Source organism: Wolffia australiana, chromosome 10 (genome assembly GCF_029677425.1).
Source record: "Wolffia australiana isolate 7733 chromosome 10, ASM2967742v1".
Taxonomy (NCBI): Eukaryota; Viridiplantae; Streptophyta; class Magnoliopsida; order Alismatales; family Araceae; genus Wolffia; species Wolffia australiana.
Genome location: NC_135844.1, coordinates 5,665,001 through 5,687,907, shown reverse-complemented (window position 1 = coordinate 5,687,907; position 22,907 = coordinate 5,665,001). Strand labels below are relative to the sequence as shown.

The following is a 22,907-nucleotide window of genomic DNA, read 5'->3' as shown; positions in this document are numbered from 1 at the left end:
ACAGGCATTCAAAAAAGAGATGGGAGCAGTCTTCTTCAACCCTAGAGCAGATGAGAGGCATTCAAAGAAGAGATGGGAGCAGTCTTCTTCAACCCTAGTGCAGATGAGAGGCATTCAAAGAAGAGATGGGAGCAGTCTTCTTCAACCCTAGTGCACATGAGAGGCATTCAGAGAAGAGATGGGAGCAGACTTCCCTGGACCATCTCTTCCTGACTGCATCTCTTCCCCGGCCTTCATCTGAGGAGCAACAACTCCAATATCCCTCTACATACATGTCCCTTGCGTTATAAAATAGAGTATTACTAAATTGCATACCTAATAGTTTATGAATTAGGGGGGACTTAGTTTTTTTTTCCTCGTTTACATATCTACAACGAAGTCCCCTTTACTTCGAACCCCTTGCTCTAGCTGGTAAATGAAGTGTATGATAACCTTTTGGGATCTGTGAAGGAAGAAGAAAAAAAGAGAATTTTTTAGCCTCCCCATTGGCATAGTGTTTCCAAGACATAGGTATTGAGGAATATATAGTTTATGATGCTTCCAACTTGTCTGATCCCTGCTATCTCTTCACTTCCTGCATACATTTGGCAGTGCCTGGCGATGTGTAATTATGTTTCTATATTTCAGTCTTCGTGCACTGTTCTGCATCTCATGAAGTTGCAGGCTGTCACTTCAATGGGATATATTCTTTGTGCTTGTGCATAAACAAATAATGTGACAACATATTTTGGAATCAAGAATTCAAGATGACAGAAGGATGAAAAAGGTTGTGGTGGCCAAAGGAATATTTGGTACCCAACCAAACATTTAACAAAAGACTAAAACATTTTAAATTAAAAGCTAATTTCACCCTGACATCTAACAATCCTACCTCTCTTCCGAATTCCATCGCATTGAACATTACAGATCCTCACTCTATGCCATTCACAAGTGAAACGTGATAGAGTTTCTTGTGATTTATTATGCAAGAAATATATCCAAGCTGAAGTTGGTATTAGGCCCAATAGGCGTGACCCTGTATGGGCCCAGGCTGAAGGGACCGATATCAGGGCCAGTAGAAAGGCCAAAACTGGGCCATAGGCCCCCTATTCAGGCCATGAGGTGTCCAATATGGTCAGACACACCAGGAGTCTAAAAGGGGCCCAACACGACCATTAGGCCCTACATCTGGTTACCCCAGCAAGGTCTAAGGGCCAATCAGACCCACCTTGAGCCAAAATGGAGGGAATTTAGCAGGCGCAGGCCCATCAGCCTGCCACAAAAAGAGGAAAAGGCCCAAATCAATCAGCCTACAAGGGCCACTGTGTTTGGATCCCGTGACAAGGCACTTGCAATGTGGATTAGGCAGAAGGTGATGCACTTTACACCATGTCATGGTGGCTCTCAAGTAGGACACACTATCTAGCTTAAGGGTGGTCTCTCTGTCACAGTAGTTCAAAAGAGGACAAGACCACCTCTGTGCTGTGACAGCTGCTGATAGGTGATGACATAGCTTCAGGGAAAGGGGTTCTGGCTTTTTCTGCACCACACTAGAATGCAAAAAGAAAAAATAGCTCCAGCCCTTGGTCTGTGATACAATACCTGTCCTGTTGCTGTGATTTTCCAGCACGAATGTTAGGAGTTATCCTTTAAAAAGATTTAGGCCTTCCCCAGGGAAAGCATGTGATACGTCTCCCTCTTCGCTATAAAATCAATGCAACAACAATGCAAGAATCCTTACGTACCAGTCTTTTATCGTCTCCTCGATGCCTCTTCTCCCCCTTGGATGTAGAATCCTCTCTGGAATGGATCAACATCGGAGAGGTCCCTCCAGCACGCGTCCGCCTGGATGCAGTCGTGACTCTCAGAAGATACCCCCCCCCTCTGATATGCTCCACGCCCGTCGATGTCTCCCCCTCTCTCAAGAAGTCGAATAACCACCGATGTCTTTATCTTCCTTCTTATTTATATTCTTTATTCAAAATACCAACTTTCCCGCCAAATTACCAGGCGGTTATTCCCGCTGCCAGCCCTTGTCATCGATCAAGCTGGGTGATTCCTTTGTTATTGTTTCCTTTTCCTTTCCTCTTACTTTCCTCTTACTCTTCTTCATATACTTCAAAGCCGGTATCGTAACAGCATGCTAGAATAAGTAATAAGAGGGCATAATCGAGAAGGAAAAAGAGGAAGGAGATAAAAGGTGTCGAAGGCGAAAGCAGTATCAGAGATGCATCAGTGCATGATGGAAGGTGTACAGGTGCCAATCTCGACCTGTGCATTGTCTGCATCAAATATATTCATCATATTCTCTCCACCTATCAACATATCATTACCTTCCTTTCTTCAAGAATTTCCTTCTTTCATAGAGACCTACATAAAGTTCTTAATCATTCTAAAACACTTTGATGACCATAAATGTACCCGATGGAGAATTTCCAAGTTATATGATTCAGTATTTAGAAATTATCATTTCTGAGAGTCAGAGAAAATATTTCTATACCAATTAAATATCTCCTAAAATCAAGATCCAATTAATATGCTCAAATAAAATAAAATTATGGAGAAAAATCACGTCAACAGATGCCATTACACAGGTGAGTTAAACTCAACCTTATACCATTTGGATGAGTAATAACTATGTCCAAATCACCGCAAAATGCCTTGCCCCGTCTGTAGGAGCCACCACAGACAATAATCACCTTCAAAATGAATAATAAAATGGGTGTTTTCAAACAAACAAGGCTGGTAAAAAATTCAAGGAAAAGAATAAAGAATATGGTAGTTGAATTAGGGCACTTGGCTTCAACAGTCAACATGGATGAACAAAAAAACCAATATAAAAATGGATTTTAAATGAAATAATACTGGGTTAATGTCACTCGTGCAAAAACAAAATAAATGTTAACTTTGGATTCAAAGCAGTGAGGTCAACACATGCTCTATAATAGCCAAATTTTAGCTGCATACAAATTTTGATTTCACTTCATGATAAAACATCATTTTAGTTCATTAGTACATCTAGAAAATTTTCACACTTTCTTCTTGCAATGTCTTTATACAGAATAGAAAATTAAAGCAGGAAAATTTTGGGCCGCAGTCAGATTACGAAAGGACAGGGTAAGTTCACCAGAATCAAAATTCGATGTTCAACGATCCAGTATATTGGGAGACTTTCCGTCATTGCTTCTGGGTAACACTGACATGAATATGGTTATGGAGAGGGTAGCTTCAGTGGGATGGCTATAAATCCATTGAAAGTTATTGTTGACCAAGTTCAAGCTGGACTATGACATTATCACCTTTTGAGGTGATCATATGCATCTCAAACCTAACCTCTAAGGCAGACTGTATAGAGCCAAGAAGTTCAAAAGAGTGCTAGATGGAATGGTATAATAATTCTGGAATCACTATGAAGACTCCCAGAGCGCAAGGGAGTGGACATACATATTAGACAATACCTGAAGAAGAGAGGTGTGTAGCAATCCCTCCCTTAATAAGCCAGATCACACCAGGTCAACCTAAGATCTAATAGATATTCCCCCTTAATTGACCTTATAGGAAAATTCAAGATGGAGAAACTGGTGAAAAAATCAACTGAAGCTGAGCTCATACTGACATCTCATATCCTGTTTCCAGTACTGTGGGATTAACAAACGACAGCTCTAGGAGGCTTGTTTTAAAGAACTTTTTATAAGTTGACAGTTCCACATCATTATCCATTCCTGACATAGAAGAGCTACATGACAAATTGCACGACACAGTCATATTCTCCAAATTCAATATTAATGAAAGAGGAAGACAAAATGAAGACAGTTTTCAAGAGACATGAGGGTCACTATGAATTTAGAGTAATGCCATTTTTGTTGAAGAATGCTGCATCAAATTTTCAGTCCGTCATGAATGTGATATTTCTGGCAGCACCGGAATTTTTTGTTGGTTTTCTTGGACAATATTTTGGTGTCACTTTTGATAGGGATAGTTTTGAAATTTAAGTCAACAGGGGACACTTAAATCATTCCATCCCTGCATTTCATCTTTAAATAGGGTAGCTCTCTCTTAAGGAAGGTACCCATGAAGAATTAATAAAAGTGTTCTCTCCTTTATTTTGGGCAATATTTGTTGTGCCCAGTTCTCTCCCTCTCTCCTCCATGACAATCTACTGTTGTTATCTCCCTCCCTTCCCATTCACTCCCTCTTGAATTGTCCTAAGTCAGCTGACCAACCTCATAACAACCAACAAAGGTCTATTCAGATAAGGTCCCAACCAGGATCCTGCCAATCACGAAGAGAAAATAAACACCATAGTCACCTTTAGCAGATATTTCAAGTGCTGGATACCATGAGCTTCTCACTAAAATAAAGAAATAAAGCCTTGGGTATTGTCAGCTAGAGTTTGAGGGACATTGGACTTTGGAGAATGGAGCCTAAGTAGATCAGTCTTAGGAGCTAGCATCAAAGAATAGGCTGTTATGTATTAGCAGTCTATTACAGATGAGTTGTCCAGCATGGTTTCAGGTGGGAAGAGCAGAAATAGAAAAACTCCGGTCATTTGAAAACAACCACAGCAAGTACCCCTGTGCTGGCCCCTGGTAATTTTGATAACCCTTCGAATAGATGAATCTGCTGTTGGTTTAGATAAAGTGCAGATACAAAATGTGACACCATTCGCGTACTTTATCCAGGTTCTATCTCTGAGCCAGCCCAAATCAGCCCATCAGGGATATCTCATCACAATCATCTTGCTGTTAAAAAAATGGTGGCACGACATAATTTACATACCTTTCATTATTAGAACATACCAATTAATCCTCACATATATGCTGACAAAAAAAACAAGTCCAGGAGCTCCTCAGCCTGGGCATCATCAGGCTAGAGGGTTAGAAATTCAAAGCAAACCTCAGAAACACAACCGAGTGGGCAACTGCCCTGCCATGATCATTAGCATTGGGTTACCCACAGATATGATACCAAGCTGTTGTACGCCAAATGCCGGCCCGGTATTGCATCAAGACCCTTCTATCAGCCCAAATAGGCCAGACCAATGATCCTCCACCTGTATATATACAAGGAAGACTCTCACACCAGACAGAATTCAACCATGAGTCTTCCCTCTTCCCTTATTGATTTCTCTAACTCTTCCCTGCTACCTCTTGTGCTAATCTCGCTCCCTCTTCTCCTTGCCCTCACCTACTGCAGCTTTCAAACAGGATAGAGAAGAACACTTCTCCAAGGAACGACGACGAAATTCTCAACTCTCTTGTCCAGGAGTGGCTTTGAATCGTTGTTGCATTTGGAATATCAAGAATCACTACAAAAATTCAGGATTTAATGGGCCGAATTCCACAGATACATTCCATGAACCCACCATTCACTAATATACCAGTGTCTAAGGTCAAATTCTTGACATTACTATAAGTACAGATGAAGTTGACACTAGTCTAGAGTATATCATACAAGAGGTGATGAAGAAACCAGAGCCTCACCTACATTATTGTGTGGTTAATTGCACTCTATTACATTATGATATGATTTGTCAGTGGGTTTATGCCCAGAAGAACCAGGAGCATCCCATTTCAGACGTGCATACCCAGCTCACTTTGGTTCCTACTTAAGCCATACCACCACGGAGAAAGGGCAGGAATTATGATGCACTGTTGTCTCTCGAGTTCCCTCATTCCTACCCCATTCTGGTTGTGGCTCGCTCCTTAAATGTGCTCACAGGCCCGACGTCGTCCCCCTGCTGAGCAAAGTCCGCTTATCGCCAATCCTTTGCCACTCCCTTCACCCTTCCCGTTTCTCTTCTCTCTACCCTGAGAATATCTCTCTCCACCTTCCTCCCTCATCCTTGTTTGAATGCTTTGAGATCTTGGATTATCATTTTGTGTTGAACATTGAACTACAGTTTGCAATGATAATGATCCCAAACTGGGATCATATCACATTAGGATCGGATTGTGCTCACCTAGACATAAGCATTCGTTCTGGCTATTCTCAAGGAGGACATATCGGGTGTCTGAGGACTTATAAAGAATTCTGAGTGATATCTTGCACATGCGATAGAGACTCTGTAGGCATGATGCAGCACCAATGTTTAGATGCAAGAAACATTGGTCCAAGATAAAGTTGACCATCTAAACATTGGTTTAGACGCAGCACCATGAGGCAGTCAATGTTCATGTTGACCAATGTACTGTTTCCCAGAAGAGCCAAGGCATCATCGCATACCCTTGCCGGCCTACTTCAGCCCTGATCAATTTCAGATATAGCATGGGAGGATCTATCCATGCACTTCGTAGATGAACTTTCCACTTTGCCTGGGTACAATTGCATCATGGTTGTGGTTGATAATCAAAGTAAATATGCATAATTTACGAAAGACATGGAAAGGACTGATAAAGGATGTGGAAGGGATGACCAAACAATCAAATGCTTGCAGCAAGGAAAATATCAGTGGCAGTGGAATATTTAGTGCAATGGAAAAATCTTCCTGAACATGATGCCGCATGGGAAACACTTACTATTTTCTGTAGGCTGTTTCCTGGATTTCACCTGGACAAGGTGACCATTGAGAGGGGGAAAATGATACCAGCCTAACAGTTATCTATGAGATAAAAAATGAAATAAGAAGAAACAAAGTGACAAGGAGGGCACTTATGAATTACATGACTAGACACTTACTTTAGAAATGACATTGAGCCGCCAGGTGAAGGGGGTTACGTTTCCCTTCTAGGAGATGAACCAGGAAATAAATGATGGGTGGTTGATTTAAGCAGGGAAGTTAATTGGTCTGGTGCTTGCATGACTCCTTTATTGATATACAGGTCTATGACTGCACTTATCTTGCACGTCATCCATCGCAACTGTCCTATAAACAGGAAATCTGCTATTGACTTCTATTTAAGGAAGAGATGCATGTCAAAACTGCAAGAATATTTGAGAAGGCGATTGTATTAAACTTGTCAAATCATTACTTTTAAGTCATATACGATATTACAGATGGTGGGCATTTTTAAAGCCAGCGAATATAACTATATTTGGAAGTAATAATATCTACCCATGCTTACCCCAGGTAAAATATCTTCTCCTGTTTTTGTCAAGAGCATCTCCATTTCTGAGACCTGAATTTGAGCCCAACAAATGAGAATAACATTCATTAGTAGGGAAATAAACATATTTCATGATGAAAATAAGGTCCTTTCAACTAATTGAAGTACCTGCTTGCGTGGAATTTTAGCCCTAATGTCGTCAAAGTATTGGAGCCCTAACCTCTGAGCATGACTCAAGGACTTTTCATTACTCAGGTCTTCAAGAGTACGGTGACCTTTCTCATAAAACTTGAGGGCAGTAGCTGGCCCAATGCCCCATATCTCACCAAATAGGGTGATAGTTCTCACCTTTGAACGATTAAGTACCAGAGAACCATAAGACACATGATTTGAATTGCAACTGCATTTCTCAGAGACAAGCAGTAATGATAACACCCAAACATGCAAGAAACACTAATGACAAAAAACAGACATAGATAAAGCCAATGGCCTAAAACGAATCCTCATAAAAATAAACACCCCAAGAAAATGGAGCATGGAATATTTTTATTTAACGCGTAATATATTACTTCTGAACGTTAAACTCTTAAAATTGAATGTGTCATGGAAAAATGAGTTTCATCTGTCAAAAGTTGATAAAAAACCAATATCAAGTGGCATTTTCATTGTCCTAGCTTTACCCAGATTCAATTAAAACAGAGGAACATTATGATCTCAGTGATTATATGGAAGAACTGATCACATATTGATCCCACAATTGACTGCTCATAAGAGGAATGGAGAAAGAGATAGGATAATAACATAAGAGAAGAATTCATATGAGGAAGATATTAGGTGCTTCTCCTCTGCCACAAGAGGATCTCCAGTGTTCTAGCCTTGTCCCCACAGCAAGACTCAAGAAAGGTGTCATCAATAAAATATTGTCATACGTAGGCATGTTTTTTGCCTCTCGACTTCAAAGTGCTTGATACATGTTGTAAATGATTCCCGTCATATCTAGAGCATTGGGTTTTCTAGAGAGAGAGAGAGAGAATGAAATCTACTTCAATATTCTTACTTTTTTCCTTTAATGGAGGGGTGTCGTATTTAATGGGAATTTACAGAGAGGGAAAATGATGAGAATGCCCCTGATGGGAAAAAAAAGAGAAAAGTACCACTCACAATGGGTTGCGGGCCCTCTTGTGGGGAATCGCAAACTTAGTCCAAAGGCCATTAAATGAGTGTTTTTGGGATATCCCCAGACTATGAAGAGGTACAAATTGTTTCACCCAAGATCAAAGAAGTTCTTCAATTCAGCTGACATAGCTTTTAAGGAACATGAAAACCATATCAAAGAAAAGCTCTTACCCCTCTCATGACCTGTTCTGACTCTGGCGGATCACAGCGGGAGAAGAACTAGGCCAAAGGAGGAAAGGGATTTCAAACCTCATTGAAATGTGAAAAAAAGGTTATTCATATTTCTTAGGGCTAATGCCCTTTATAAAGTACATAACGGGTTCGGATCCTAAGATCCAAATCCAATAGGGTTACAATGGTCATAAATGTACAATGGTCATAAAAGGTGCCTAACCATTTCAGACTTCTACCAAAAGCATCTTCATCATAAAGTGTCCAAGAAACAAAAGCTCCCATCCAAATAATTTAATCGTGTATCCTGATACAATTATAATCAAGAGGCAGATAAATCAAGGCTTTCTGATGCATACACAACAGATATGGAGACACAGACTATTTTGAAAGGGAAGCCTCGGGGAAAGATGTTGGCACTCTAACCCAACTAGATCCAGTGTAAGATGACAGTACTGGTTGGCCAATGGCATGAAAAGAAGGGATAAGAACATCCATCCAAGGTACACAATATTTGACTTGGAATATAGTGACATATGGTTGACTTTCTTTTGAATATTATATTTCCATAACGATGTTTAACTAAATTACAACACCAAAGGCATTTGAAGAAGCATTGCACAACAAAACATGGAAGAATAACATTTTCATAGATTTGGAAGTTCTCATACGAGTGGAACACAGGAGAATGTCCACGCTCCCCAAGTTACGTGACAAGTTGGATGTCAGATGAAATATAATACAAGTCCAATAGATCCATGGAGAGATATAATGCCAGATTGGAAGAAAAAAAGCCTCACTATAGTATTGACTATGGATAATCCATTTCACCAAAAGAATGCAGCTTCCCAAGAAAATTCCACCCCCCAATTCCAGCCAGAAGGTATGCAATCTGAAGGAAATCTTCCAAAGCAGTCTCCTTGAGCATGGTTTGGGAGGGCTCCTAAAGCATTAAGGATTTAGGATATAGAAAGAAGAATGTGATTGTAAAGTACTCATTAACATTAATCATCTGGCAGGGGTTTAGTCATTCAAGCTCATTTGGATGGCTTTATTGTCACCAGAGATGATGAAACTGCAACATAGCGCATTGAGATTAAATCTAAGGGGGACCGAAATACTTCCTAGAAATCGCTCCACTCAAAAATAAGGTATTTTATATCTCAATACACAAATATATCCTGCATTTATCGCAGGAGCCTAAGATGAGTGGCTGCAAGCCTTCATCCACTGATCCAAATGCATAATTGGTTCTGCATGAAGAGGCCATCCTAGAGAACAAGGAAAAATATCAGAGGCTGGTTGGGAAGTTTATTACCAGAATCATACCCATATGAATTTGGACTCCGTTGTCAATGCTCGTGTAGCCCTAGATAATAATATCTACAAGAAGCGCATAAGATATATTAATATTGAAGGGGAAATACTGGTCATTGCCTTGTGAAAGAATGGAGATTTATGTAGATAATCAAACCAGGAAGAGAATCCATATCTTCACAGCAGGCCTCCATGAAGCAGTTAGATTACAAAGATCATTGGACATCATGAGAGAAGCTGAGAGAGAGAGAGAGAGAAAGGTAAAAGAATCAAGAATTATTGAACTTAGGCAAAAGGCAAATGAGTAACAGACAACTACATAAAATCTCAGATAAAGAGTAAAAGAAAGGAAAAATTGTCTTCGCCAACAACTTGTCTTCAAGACGGATGATGGGACTCATATACATACACCGATGCTCGCAACAGGGGTTCTAATGTTGATCGTCAATCAGCCAACGGATACTATTCACTCATGGAGGTACATCTTATTACATGGAATTAAAAACCTACAAATGATAGCAAGATCAAGTGCACAAGCTGAGACCAGATCATTTTAAAAAAAGGATTTTCTTTTTAAATAAGGATAGGGGAGATCACACAAAGTCGGTGACCTTCCAAGTGAGATAAAAATATAAACAATAAGTACATGAAGGGCCTAAAAGGGCCTTGGGATTTTACACCATGCAACAGAAAAACCCGCAGCTGCTTGTATCACCGCATCCGTCGATGCTTCCCGTTCGTTGAAGATGACTTTGTTCTTGTGCAGCCATAGGGCCCATAGCACTGCGAAGGGCTGAACCTGTCCCTCTCGCCCCCTAGGTGCTCCATTTTTTATTGACTCCCAAAACGCCACCTCTGATGAGATATCCACCCCCTTGAGTGGCTCACAGGTCCATACCGTTCGGGCAAAGGAACAATCAAAGAAGAGGCGAGCGCAATCATCAACTGTTTGTAAACATAGCACAATGCTGAAGCGTCTGGGAGCCATTTCCTCCGAAAAACCTTCATCACTATTCTTCATCGGAGGAGCAGTCAACAGAGTATTTTCACCTTTAGGGGAAACTTTTGTCCCCATATGGTGCGACACGCGTAAAGGATCCTTGGTTCCTCCCCTGCCTGTCTGCGGCTAAGCTTCACATAAGCATCTCGAACAGAAAAGGATGCGCCTATCCACTTCCACCCATCCTGTGTCCCTCCTCGTGGGTGTAGGTGGATTAGTGTTTGCTACAACCTTGTATAGTCTTCCATTCTTTGGTCGGATAAGGTGTTGCCTAGGCATGGGGTCCATTTGCCATCCCAACACTCGCTCACTGTGGCATGGGGGGTCCTTGCAAGGGCATACAAACGTGGGAATTTTGTTTTCAATGTGCCCAGGGGGAGCCATGCGTCTAGCCAAAACTGGAATGACGTGCCATCTCCTAGCTTGGCTTCGAAGAAATCACAGACTTGAGGAAACACATAACTCAAACCTTGCCAGAATGAGGTGGCTGCTCAGACTAGATATCCACGAACTTCCCAGTTCAAACTCGAGCCATACATGTCTTTCAAAATTAGTGTAGCCATCGAAGTATCCTGTCCCATAAGTCTGTACACCCACTTGGCCAGTAATGCTAGGTTGAGAGCTTTCAATTTACGCACTCCTAGTCCCCCCAAGCGAACTGGTCTGCACACTATATCCCACGATACGAGGGATATCCCCCTCCCTTCCTCCGATCTGAACTTTTCCATAGAAATCTTCTCATCATACTTTCTAGACGCTTCTTGGTCCCCACTAGTAGTTTCAACACTGAGAGGTAGAAAATACATATCGTTGACGGCACGTGGCGTAGAAGCACCAATCGTCCCCCCCTCGATAACACTCTGCTTTGCCATCCCTCCAACTTCCACTCTATCTTCTCCACTACTGGATGCCAGTCTATAGATTTGATACGACCCCCTATCAATGGGAGACCCAGATATTTCATGGGAAGTGAACCACTAGGTGTCCCCAATGCTCTAGAACAGAGAGCTTCCTCCTCTTGCGATAATCCAAACCCGACAAAGGCTGATTTGGCACGGTTAATGTGTAGTCCCGAACAGTCTGCGAAAAGGTCAAGTAGGATGGATAGGTTTTTGGCCTCCTCCTCAGACCCTCTATGCAAAAGGTGGTATCGTCCGCATATTGTAGAAAAGGAATACCTGCTGGGAAACTTGGGGTCCGAAAACCGTTTAGCAGACCATTGGAGCAAGCCTCCATTGTGCTTATGGAAAGGGCATCCACGGCCAAGACTCAGTTTAAAAAGGATCTATAAGGTATTGTGGATACGAGGCTCAATCAACGGTGACATTTTGACGGCAACTGTCCAATCCACATTGCCTGCAACTCAGTGCAGCATAATAGAACTACACTCCGAAAATATTCAGATGAAATATGATCCTCCCAGACATTAAGTTCAAGATTTCTTACCAAGGGAGTTCCCAATAATAAATTTTAGATGCTACCATCCAAGATGGGAATTCAAAGCATCTACCAACCAGCTTGAGAAGGTATCAGCTAAGAATATCATTTTACCCTTAAGTTTATACTTAAACCTTAGTTGCATTTGTATTTGTTTAACACTTTTATGAGGTCCACTAATGAGAATCACATTAAGAGCCCAATATGAATGCAGCAAGCTATTATTTTCCGAAAACCTCTCCATTTGAATAGGGTTCAGAAAGGCAGGAGGAGCCGAGAGTGAAGGAGCTCCAGAAAGATAATCTCAGCGCAAGAAACAGTCTTATCTAAAATTTATTCCACTTCAATGTAAGAAACAGTCTTATCTGTTTTGCAAAAGTATCTAAATTTATGCCAGCCAGAAATACCATATTCTCTTATTTTGAAAACTGTTACTGGTAAAAACTTTTATAATTACAAAGAATAGAAAATACCTTTTCATCCTTTTCAAAGTGCTCTAGCTTAGATAACTTACCAGTACTCACAATCTCCTGGATCTGCATAAAACATTGATGCTTAGTCACCTAGATTACATGAATTATAAGCAAATCCAAAACTATAGAATGAATCAGCTTTAGAATGATTTGTGATGTGGTATTATTTCTAGAATAAGTAAAATCTACTATTGCAATATTTCAGTGACAGTTCAAAGGAAAATTAACACTGATTCTTCTTGCATCTACATCTACACAAATTTTGAAAGAACAATAAAAATGAAGAACTTCAATTAAAATGAAAGTGTCAGTCGCTGTACATGCTTGTTAATAATAGCACACATTTTAGATTTAAACAGCTTCATTTATTCTTACTGTATGTCTAGTTATGACCATTATAATTGTGGACTACTCAACAAAGCTAAATCGCAGTCGTAAATTGTATAATAAGGGATTTACACATTCAATGAAAAGTGCAGGTATTTCTTTTTGTCTTTCCCATTTCCTCTCTCCTCAACGGTCCACCTCTCTTTTCAGGTATGTTAGGTCATGGAGGATACTTAGTAGGGTTTAAGCTAACTAATGGGCCCGAGGCCTTGTACTCTGTAATAGCCTAACCCTAGGAGATATTAATAAAAATAACTACTTCAGGCCCAACATGGGCCGCCTAACTTCCCACTAAGGGCCCATTAAGGGCCCATTAGTGTAGGCCCAGTAGGGCCTAATATATGTTGGGCCTGACCACAGTCAGGCCCAACTCTCCAGCGGCTGAAACCCAGCCGTTGGAGAGTCCAGCTGCTTTAAAAGCAGCTGGACCTCTCTGTTTCAAACAGTCATATATTCAAAATATATGACCGTTGGAAACAGGGAATATTCCTTAGGAATATTCACTTTCTAACAAGTGAAGTTTTTCTTCTATAAAAGGGGGCCCAGTTTAGCAATAAAAATCATTCCTTCTTGCCCCAAATTCTTCTCTCTTCTTTTTTCTCTTTCCATTAATCACAAGGTATCAGAGCAAGGTTTGATCTGAACCTAGTGCAGCCCTGATTGAAGCCCTATGAAGCCCTGATTGAAGTCTCCATTAGAGCTCTGTTCGAAGCATTCCTGAAGCACTGTTTGAAGCACTGTTCGAGGCATTTCTGAAGCACTGTTTGAAGCCCACCAGAAGGTCTAGTGAAGTTCTGATTTCTGTGACTTTTTTTTTTCTTCTAAAAATTTCTATGGGAAAGTCCAGAACCAGAGCCACAGCCAAAGCAGAAAAGGAGGCTGAGGAGCTGGCTTCCCTAGCTGCTTCCCTAGCTGCCTCCACTCCAGCTGCTGCCCCAGCAGCCCCTGCCGCCATGCAGTTCACCACACCAGTCCAGGGAAGGCCTGTCCTACCCGACCTGGACATGAAGTACAATGGCCTAAATGGCCAAAAATGGATCACTATGGTACAGAGGGCTCTCAAGGCAGCCTACCTTGGGAGACACCTGACTGACGAAGCTCCGTCAGAAGACGAAGCCGGTTGGGAAGTATGGGAGTCAGAAGAGGCTCTCATTATGAATTGGATGTTGAAGAATATGGAAGACGAACAGAAGAATGACTACCTTCTAATCGACGGCGTCAGGGACCTCTGGTTAGAAGTCAACAAGTCATGTGCAGAAATGCACAGCGATTTTCGGTGCTATGATCTCCATGAGCAAGAGCGGCGCTAAAGCAGGAAATCTGACGATCTCCACCTATTCGGCCAGGCTGAAGGCAATTTGGCGGGAATTAGATCTCCTGTGGCCCACAGGTGATAAAAATTCCCCCTCATACCTCCGTGAAGTAAAATTCAGAACTCTGCAGTTTCTGATGGGCCTCAATTCCGAGTACGAGACCCTCCGAAGTCAGCTGCTGCACCGGGAAAGATTTCCCACGCTAGCAGAGGCAATTTCAGAGCTCCAAGGAGCAGAAAGCAGGAAGAAATTGGGTAGCAAGGGAGGGGAAACCTCCAAACCTACCGTTGCTGCTCACTTAGCGAAAAAGGAGTCTCAACCTGGGGCACCACCACAGCCTGTGGCACCATCTTCTCAGCAAGCCAAAGCCCCTCCAAAGGAAGGTAACACCTCAGAACTGATCTGTGGGTACTGCAGAAAGCCAGGGCACATCAAGCGGGACTGCCGAAGGCTGGCGTGGAAAGAGGAGCAGATCAAGAAAGGGACCTGGAACCCAGGTCAGCAGAAGAAGGCCTACGTGGCCAGCGAAGGCGACCAACCACCCTCCACCGAGAAGGAGGAATCAGGGAGCGACATTCAGAAGCTTATTCAAGCTTATTCAAGCAAAATCCTGCAGAAGATGAGCTCAACATCCCTCGTGCAGTCTGGTAAGTGTTTCGCATTTACCACTTGTACAAGTGCTAAATCAATTTCAGTATCATGGGTGTTGGATTCAGGGGCGACAGATCACATGTCACCCCACAGGTCCTTATTTCAGACTTATGAGTCTGAGAACGGAAATCTTAAAGTTTTTACCGCCAATGGTGGAGTCCTACGGGTAGAAGGAAGAGGAACAATCCTCATTAAAGGAAAAATCTTGCAGGGTGTTCTTCACGTTCCTGAATTAAAGGCAAATCTTTTGTCTCTAATTCAGCTAGTGGAGAATACCGGGTGGCGGTTCTCCTTGGATTCTGGCTGCTGTTTTTTATGTGTAAAGGACACCGGACAGAAGATTTCATCTGTTAGCCGGAGAGGTGGTCTTCTCATGCTAGATGAATCACGGGAAGGAGAAGGGCAGTCGATGGTCTATACTGCCCAGAGCGAGGAGCGGGTCATCCTTCTTCATAGGAGACTAGAACACCCCTCATTTCATATCTTAAAACAGTTGCATCCTCATATGTTTAAAGGAATTCCTTTTGAAAATTTAATTTGTGAGAGTTGCCAATTCGCGAAACTCAAACGATCCCCATACGTCAGTACGAACCACAGAGCCTCCTCGGCCTTCGAGTGTGTTCATAGTGATGTATGGGGCCCCTGCTCCATATCTGGTTTATCCCACCAGAAATGGTTTGTTCTCTTCGTAGATGATTTCACAAGGTATACATGGGTATATCTAATGAAATCCAAGGCAGAAGTACCATCTATTATTCTGTTATTTTGCGAAATGATTCAAAATCAGTTTGGGAAAAGGATTAAATGTTTGAGATCAGACAACGCCAAGGAATACTTCTGTGGAGAAGTAAATAACTACATGGAAATGAAGGGAATTGTTCATCAATCTTCATGTGTGAATACTCCTCAGCAAAATGGGCTTGCTGAAAGGAAAATTGGCCATATTATGACATCGGCCAGGGCACTCCTATTTCAGGGAAATTTCCCTAAACATCTCTGGACTGAGGCAGTAGCTACGGCCACCCACCTCATAAATAGGACAGCGTCAAAGACATTGGGACTCAAGGCCCCAATCGACCTATTATCCGCTGAATTTCCTAACATAACATTAAAGACTAACCTGCCGGCCAAAGTATTTGGCTGTGTTGTGTATGTTTATGTCCACAATGCAGGTAAATTGGATCATCGGGCAGTAAAGTGCGTATTTTTGGGCTACTCTACCACGCAGAAAGGGTATAAGTGCTACCATCCGGAGTCAAGGAAAGTGCACATCTCTGCAGATGTAAGATTCGACGAGGTCAGGATGTTTTATGAGACAACAGACAGATCCGGGGACTACTTGGAATCAGAGGAAGGAGATGCCAAAGGTATGGAGTTTAGTTGTTTTTCCCATAGGGATAGTGCAGAGGAACTTGAAGAGGGCACTGTGCCGGATTTGATGGAAAATGAGGGACCACGCCCGATAGCCGACGCCATAAGTGAAGAACAAATACCAGCAGAAGAACCAAACCGAAGCAACTATGGATGGCTGATTGCGGTTAGTAAAGGAACCCGGAAGTGTACGAAGACCAAACTCTATCCGGTAAGCAACTATGTCTCCTACAGTCGTTTTTCCCCAGAATACACTCAGGTTGTGCAGGCTATGATAGCTGTGTTTATCCCAAAGAACGTCAGAGAAGCTCTGACATCCTTAGAATGGAGAAAGGCAATGGACGAGGAGATGGAAGCAGTTAAGAAGAACGGCACCTGGGAAGTAGGCCCTCTCCCTATGGGAAAAAAGGTAGTAGGTTGTAGATGGGTCTTTACGGTTAAGTACCATTCAGATGGGTCAATTGCAAGACACAAAGCCAGATTGGTGGCCCAGGGGTATACGCAATCATATGGGATTGACTACAATGAGACGTTTGCCCCGGTCGCAAAACTAAACACGGTCAGAATTCTGATTGCACTAGCAGCAATCTACAAATGGAAACTACACCAGTACAACGTGAAGAATGCTTTCCTACATGGAGAACTTGAAGAGGAGGTATATATGGCACAACCTCCTGGATATCAGGTAAGCGACAAACCCAGCGACGTCTGCCGCCTCAGAAAGTCCCTATACGGACTTAAGCAGTCCCCCAGAGCATGGTTCGGTAAGTTCTCTCGGGCCATGTTGACAGCAGGATACTTCCAGAGTGAAGGAGACCATACACTTTTCATAAAGCACGGTAAGGAAGGTAAGGTAGCAATATTAATTGTTTATGTGGATGACATAATCATAACAGGGAACGATGAAGAAGAAATTCAGAACCTTGAAAGGTACCTGTCTTCATCATTTGATATTAAATCGCTTGGACTTCTAACGTATTAGGCTAAAATTTTTAGGAATTGAAGTGGCATACTCAGGGACTGGGATTGTACTGTCTCAGCACAAGTACATTCTAGATTTGTTGAAAGAAACCGGTAAGCTGGACTGTCGTCCAGCCGCCACACCAGTCGACATTAATGTCAAACTGAAGGCACAACAGCATGAGAAGGATGCTCCGGTGGACAGGACCTCGTTTCAGAGGCTCATTGGTAAACTCCTATACCTCAATCATACGAGACCTGATATTGCGTTTGCAGTTAACTCCCTAAGTCAGTTCATGAACGATCCACGGGAGTCTCATCAAGGCGCAGCAGACAGAATTTTAGCCTACCTGAAGGGAACTATTGGACAGGGACTGTACTTCCGGACAGGAGGTGAGCCTAGTGTTACTTTATACACTGACTCTGATTATGCAGCTTGAAGACAACCGCTCTACCTCCGGGTACTGCAGCTTCCTCGGTGGCAACCTTATTACATGGCGCAGCAAGAAGCAAAAGGAAGTTTCCCTCTCAAGTGCCGAAGCAGAGCTTCGAGCCTTGAAGAAGGGAGTCTGCAAGGGCATGTGGCTCCAAGGCATCCTAAAGGACCTACGCTTATATGACGGTAAAGGTATGATTTTGCAGTCAGACAGCAAATCAGCCATTGCGATGGCGAAGAACCCCGTCCAACATGAGCGCACGAAACACGCACGAGTGGCCAGGCATTACATCAAGCAGAACATTGACGAGGGACACATAGTCCCGCAATATGTTCCTACGTTGGAACAGACCGCGGACATCTTCACGAAGGGCATCCCAGGCCCCCAATTCCAGGTGTTGGTGTCCAAGTTGGGCATGATCAACATCTATACCCAACTTGTGGGGGGGTGTTAGGTCATGGAGGATACTTAGTAGGGTTTAAGCTAACTAATGGGCCCGAGGCCTTGTACTCTGTAATAGCCTAACCCTAGGAGATATTAATAAAAATAACTACTTCAGGCCCAACATGGGCCGCCTAACTTCCCACTAAGGGCCCATTAAGGGCCCATTAGTGTAGGCCCAGTAGGGCCTAATATATGTTGGGCCTGACCACAGTCAGGCCCAACTCTCCAGCGGCTGAAACCCAGCCGTTGGAGAGTCCAGCTGCTTTAAAAGCAGCTGGACCTCTCTGTTTCAAACAGTCATATATTCAAAATATATGACCGTTGGAAACAGGGAATATTCCTTAGGAATATTCACTTTCTAACAAGTGAAGTTTTTCTTCTATAAAAGGGGGCCCAGTTTAGCAATAAAAATCATTCCTTCTTGCCCCAAATTCTTCTCTCTTCTTTTTTCTCTTTCCATTAATCACAAGGTATATTCTCCAAAATGTCAGATGAGATTGCCAGTTTGTAGATTAGATCAGGGAATATCTTCTGTTGAATATCTGAATTCCATGCAGCCCAATTTCGAGAGTGCAAAAAAGGAAAAGGAATTGATCTCTACTTCTTGATCGATTATTAGGATTAAATAGGGGCTACCCATTATTTGACTAATCAACAACTTGGTCCAAGCAGGATAACTCATCTGAAATGGATTATAATATCTTTCCTTGTTTAGTGTCCATATGTGCGTCTCTCCTCTGTTACATCGACTATTTCTTGTGTAGTGTCTGTAGGTTCTTCTCACCTCTGTTACAGCATCAACTATTTATTGAAGTCTTCTGAACATACTTCTACCTCTCTTGGAAGTCCATCTGGCCAACTAAGTGTCACAACACAATTAAATCATTATATTTATATATATATAATGTGAGCATGATGATCATTCTTCATTCTACAGGGTCAATGACAGTCATATAGACAGAAAATATTTTTCTCACCCCTGCTCACTTGATCAAAACATTACCCATGTCAGGAAGTTGTTTGTCAAACCACTGAGAGCCACATTATAGGGTTATGTCTTATGTCAACATGCATCACTCTGCTGACATCCCTCCAGTCTCAGTAAGACAACACCAAACTAGTCAAAAACAGGGATCTGATTCACTCTGACGAGCACACATTGTTGTGTTCAGTAAACCTAAGACATCACAGATATTGAGCATCATTGGAAGGAGGATATATCCCTCGAGTAGATAAATTCGGATGGTTCACATTTAGTTTATGGGGGAAGACACTCCGTGCAACCTATGTTGGCATTCTTTTGCTGATACTAAAATACTGAGTGGAGACCCTAAAGTAAACCAAAAATGACAAAAGCTTTTATCAAACTGATAAGTTATGGTTTTTCTGTCTGATGTTTCTTTGGTTAAGTTTTTCTTTCTCAGTGGAAATAAATGAGGAAAGAAGATGTATCTACTATAACACCATGACAGAGGCTTTGATGTAGGTTCCAGTCAAGGAAGAGGTTTTCTGAGTAGAAGAGAGAGAAAAGGGGATAAAGGGGAGACAGACTAAAGATGTTGGAGATATTGGTCTGGAACAAGCCATTCCAGAGATCTGGAGAAATAGTGACAGTCACAGGGGATGAGATCAGACAGGATCAAAGTTAAGGACCAAGAGGTAGGAGGATGAGGATGGCATAGTAGAACCATAACCTTCAATCCATTCTTTGCATCTCTCTAAAGAGGCCAACAACTATTTTAAAGAAACTACCATTGGAGGTAAATGACTATAATACCCAACTGTAGTGAACAAATGAAGATACCTGTGGGGGCATACAGTCATATCACACCACTTGTAAGAGCATAATTCAGAAGCAATAGGCTGAACCGGCTCATCCAAACCACAGCCCAAAAACAGATAATGCGCTAATAACGGGACACAGGGAAAGAAGCTAAACCAGCCATTGATGTAAGGCTCGTGCGCAGATGACAAATGGAACGGGAAAGAATTCAATCTGTTATCAGTCATCCTTACAGCTTCTCATATATTTTCGTCCCTCACCAAAATGCTGCACCAAACACTGCTCAAGTAATCTAATGTAAAATCATCCTGCCGTCTGGTTCATCATCTGTTCCATCCAACCCCTCAGACAGAAATGGAAAGAATCAACAAGCAATATAACAGTTGATCGAGCAGAACCCCATCTAGTACTGTTCAATCCATTTAAAATCTTTATCCATCGTCCATCATCCATCCACAAGCCTTATAGTTTTGGTTATTTTTCCCGCTTTTCACCTGCTGAATTTCTTCTCATCCTTCCCCCCCTTCCTCCTTAGCTTCCGTTTTTTTGCATTTCTCTTCTATCTCTTCCAGATATGTGATATGATCCTCTACCCCCCAAGAGTATCTTAGGGATTTTAGCCGCTAGGGGCATTTTAGTCATCTCATGTTTAGAGTAGACTGCTTCCTTTTCTTATAAATATGTGTAGCCCTCCCTCGAGGAGGCCAATCAAGAATTAAGGTAAGATCGGCCTCTTGGCTCACTACCTCGATCCTCCCTGTGTCGGTCCCGTCCCCTTGACCGTCCAGCGATCTCCTATCCCCCGTGATCGTCTCACCAGATCTTCAGCCAGTTCCCCTCCAATCCGATCCTTACCCTTGCTGCTCGGTTCTCTTCTGGTCTCCGACGATCCCCGTCCCCGCGATCGTCGACCTTTCACCACGTCATCAGGCGGCTCGTCCCTGGTCTATCCCTGCCCCATCTGTTCAACCCTTCCTATCATTCCGTTTCGACTCTCCTACCCCAGGAATGTCTATCTCGCCTCGCCTTCTACCCTCCTTCTGATACGAACGTAGACTGAGGTTCTTATCAATATGTTTGAAGAGTAATCCTGGTGTCAACTCCCTAGTTCCAAGAAGGTTGTCGCTAATCTATAATTGACATATGTAGCAGTACCATAGCCCAAAACATAAAGTGAATGGTAAAACGCCATGATCTTCAAAGATTAGTTTTGTGAAACAATGGGCATAATGATTAATGTTTTGGATGGTTCAAAATCAACGACTATATTTTTCAGCTCACCTCTAGTCTGGTCACTGCTAAGTTATTATTCTTTCTCTATCAGTCTATTCAAACACACCACACTGTATCAATATTCATTTAGCATTTATGATAGTGTAAAGGATTTTTTTCATTCTATGATAGTTCTACATTAAATATCGTTAAAAAATGCATTATTCAAATAGAGCAATGGAGAAAATTCACGAACATGATCCTTTAGAGCCTTGCCAATTCCAGGTAGATGTTCGACTTGGTCAATGCTCTCAATCTTGAATGGAAGCTTTTCAATGACTGGTATAGCCTTGTAATAGCTGAAAGACCTCCGATCATCTCCTAATGCTTAAATGAGAAAAAAGTCCCAAGGGATTAGAGGCTTTATCATCAGGAGGAAAAATGATTCCACAAAGACCCTTCACACATACCTCGATAGACATTTATAAGTCTCCCAAATATTTCGGTGATATTTCTGTTTAAATCAGGTGGACTGTACAGCAATGAAAGCTGCAAACAACAGTAAGAAGAATATGTAGTGGAAAAAAATGCAAGTAAAAGTGACATAAATAAGCCAGCCTCTGCACAACGTTATCAGACATGTTTGAGATCTTCAATTTATGTCATGTTTTAAAGAAAGAAAAATTTTCAAATATCCGTCTTCTGGGCCTGTAGTCACATCCTGTGCCACAAGCAGATGACTCCAGGCCATTTGATCTGTACATTCTTTGGATGGCTGTCCCTCTTTATGCAAACCAGAATGCTATCATTAGAGTCCATTCTGCCCACCTCATGACCACGGTCTCCAGCTATCTCAGCACTCTTATGGGCCCCAAATGAATGATTCAAGTTCTCCATTGAACTATTTATTCTATTAAGCTTTGAATCTTCATGGGGATGATCATTATTCAAGATTCCAGATTTCATAGAAGTTGTAGGAATCTCGGAATGAATCTCCTTGGATAATGGAACCCTTAGAGAGAAAGAACTTTCAGGAACTTTTTCTCCAAACTTTAGGCTGTTTTCTAGCCACTCGTACGGAAGTATATTCTGGGACATGAAGTGAAACTTTTCATCAGTTTCTTAAAATCAAAGATAAATGAACGGACAGACTATAGAAAGGAAATTACTACTAAATAAACTACAAACTAACACGCAGGAACATAAATTGGGATTGCATTACAAGATCTAATATTTACAGAACTAAGAACTTCTATACAACATTTAAAACATGGTCAATGGCCGAAGCTTGTCTGAAGCTACATTGTTGATAGATCTACTGATCAGGATATTATTGATGCCCGTGCTATAAATTTCCTTTAGTGATTGGCAGTTATCTAAATTACCTCTGCTATTTTGCTACACCTTAGGATGGGCAATGCTCAGGAGTTAATCAATAATGTTGAAATGTTGATATTCGTGCAAGGTTAGACTGATGTAACAGAGTCAAATTTTCTAAGTACCTTTAAGAAGTTTTCGACAACTAGCTTTCCCCAAAATAAACAAAACATACGAAATTTTTCATTAAAATATCAAATGATATAACAAGTAAAATAATATTAAATATTTTGGTAAAAGGAATGCAACGTTTACTTTTCTGAGTCCATTCTTCTTGCTCAATTTCTTATTAACAGGGAAAATGAGATATCTGAATCAATTCATCGCGTCTTTAAGACAAAGTGAAGACTAAGCCCGCTCCTAAAGAGAAGGA

General features: G+C 41.8%; 1 protein-coding gene across 2 annotated transcripts in view; it reads right to left on the bottom strand.

Annotated features, from left to right (window-relative positions):
• The window catches only part of POL{LAMBDA} (DNA polymerase lambda (POLL)), a 29,144-nt gene that overhangs the window by 4,080 nt on the left and 2,157 nt on the right, over nt 1-22,907 (bottom strand). The window contains exons 3-9 of one of the 2 annotated variants that reach the window (XM_078582377.1): nt 21,986-22,246; nt 21,628-21,706; nt 21,414-21,544; nt 12,600-12,662; nt 7,194-7,373; nt 7,044-7,097; nt 2,590-2,678 (exon numbers count right to left, since the gene is read on the bottom strand). In XM_078582377.1, the coding sequence (XP_078438503.1) occupies nt 2,590-2,678; nt 7,044-7,097; nt 7,194-7,373; nt 12,600-12,662; nt 21,414-21,544; nt 21,628-21,706; nt 21,986-22,246 (857 nt within the window). The remainder of the gene's footprint in view (nt 1-2,589; nt 2,679-7,043; nt 7,098-7,193; nt 7,374-12,599; nt 12,663-21,413; nt 21,545-21,627; nt 21,707-21,985; nt 22,247-22,907) is intronic. The other variant, XM_078582378.1, reaches the window with a different exon arrangement.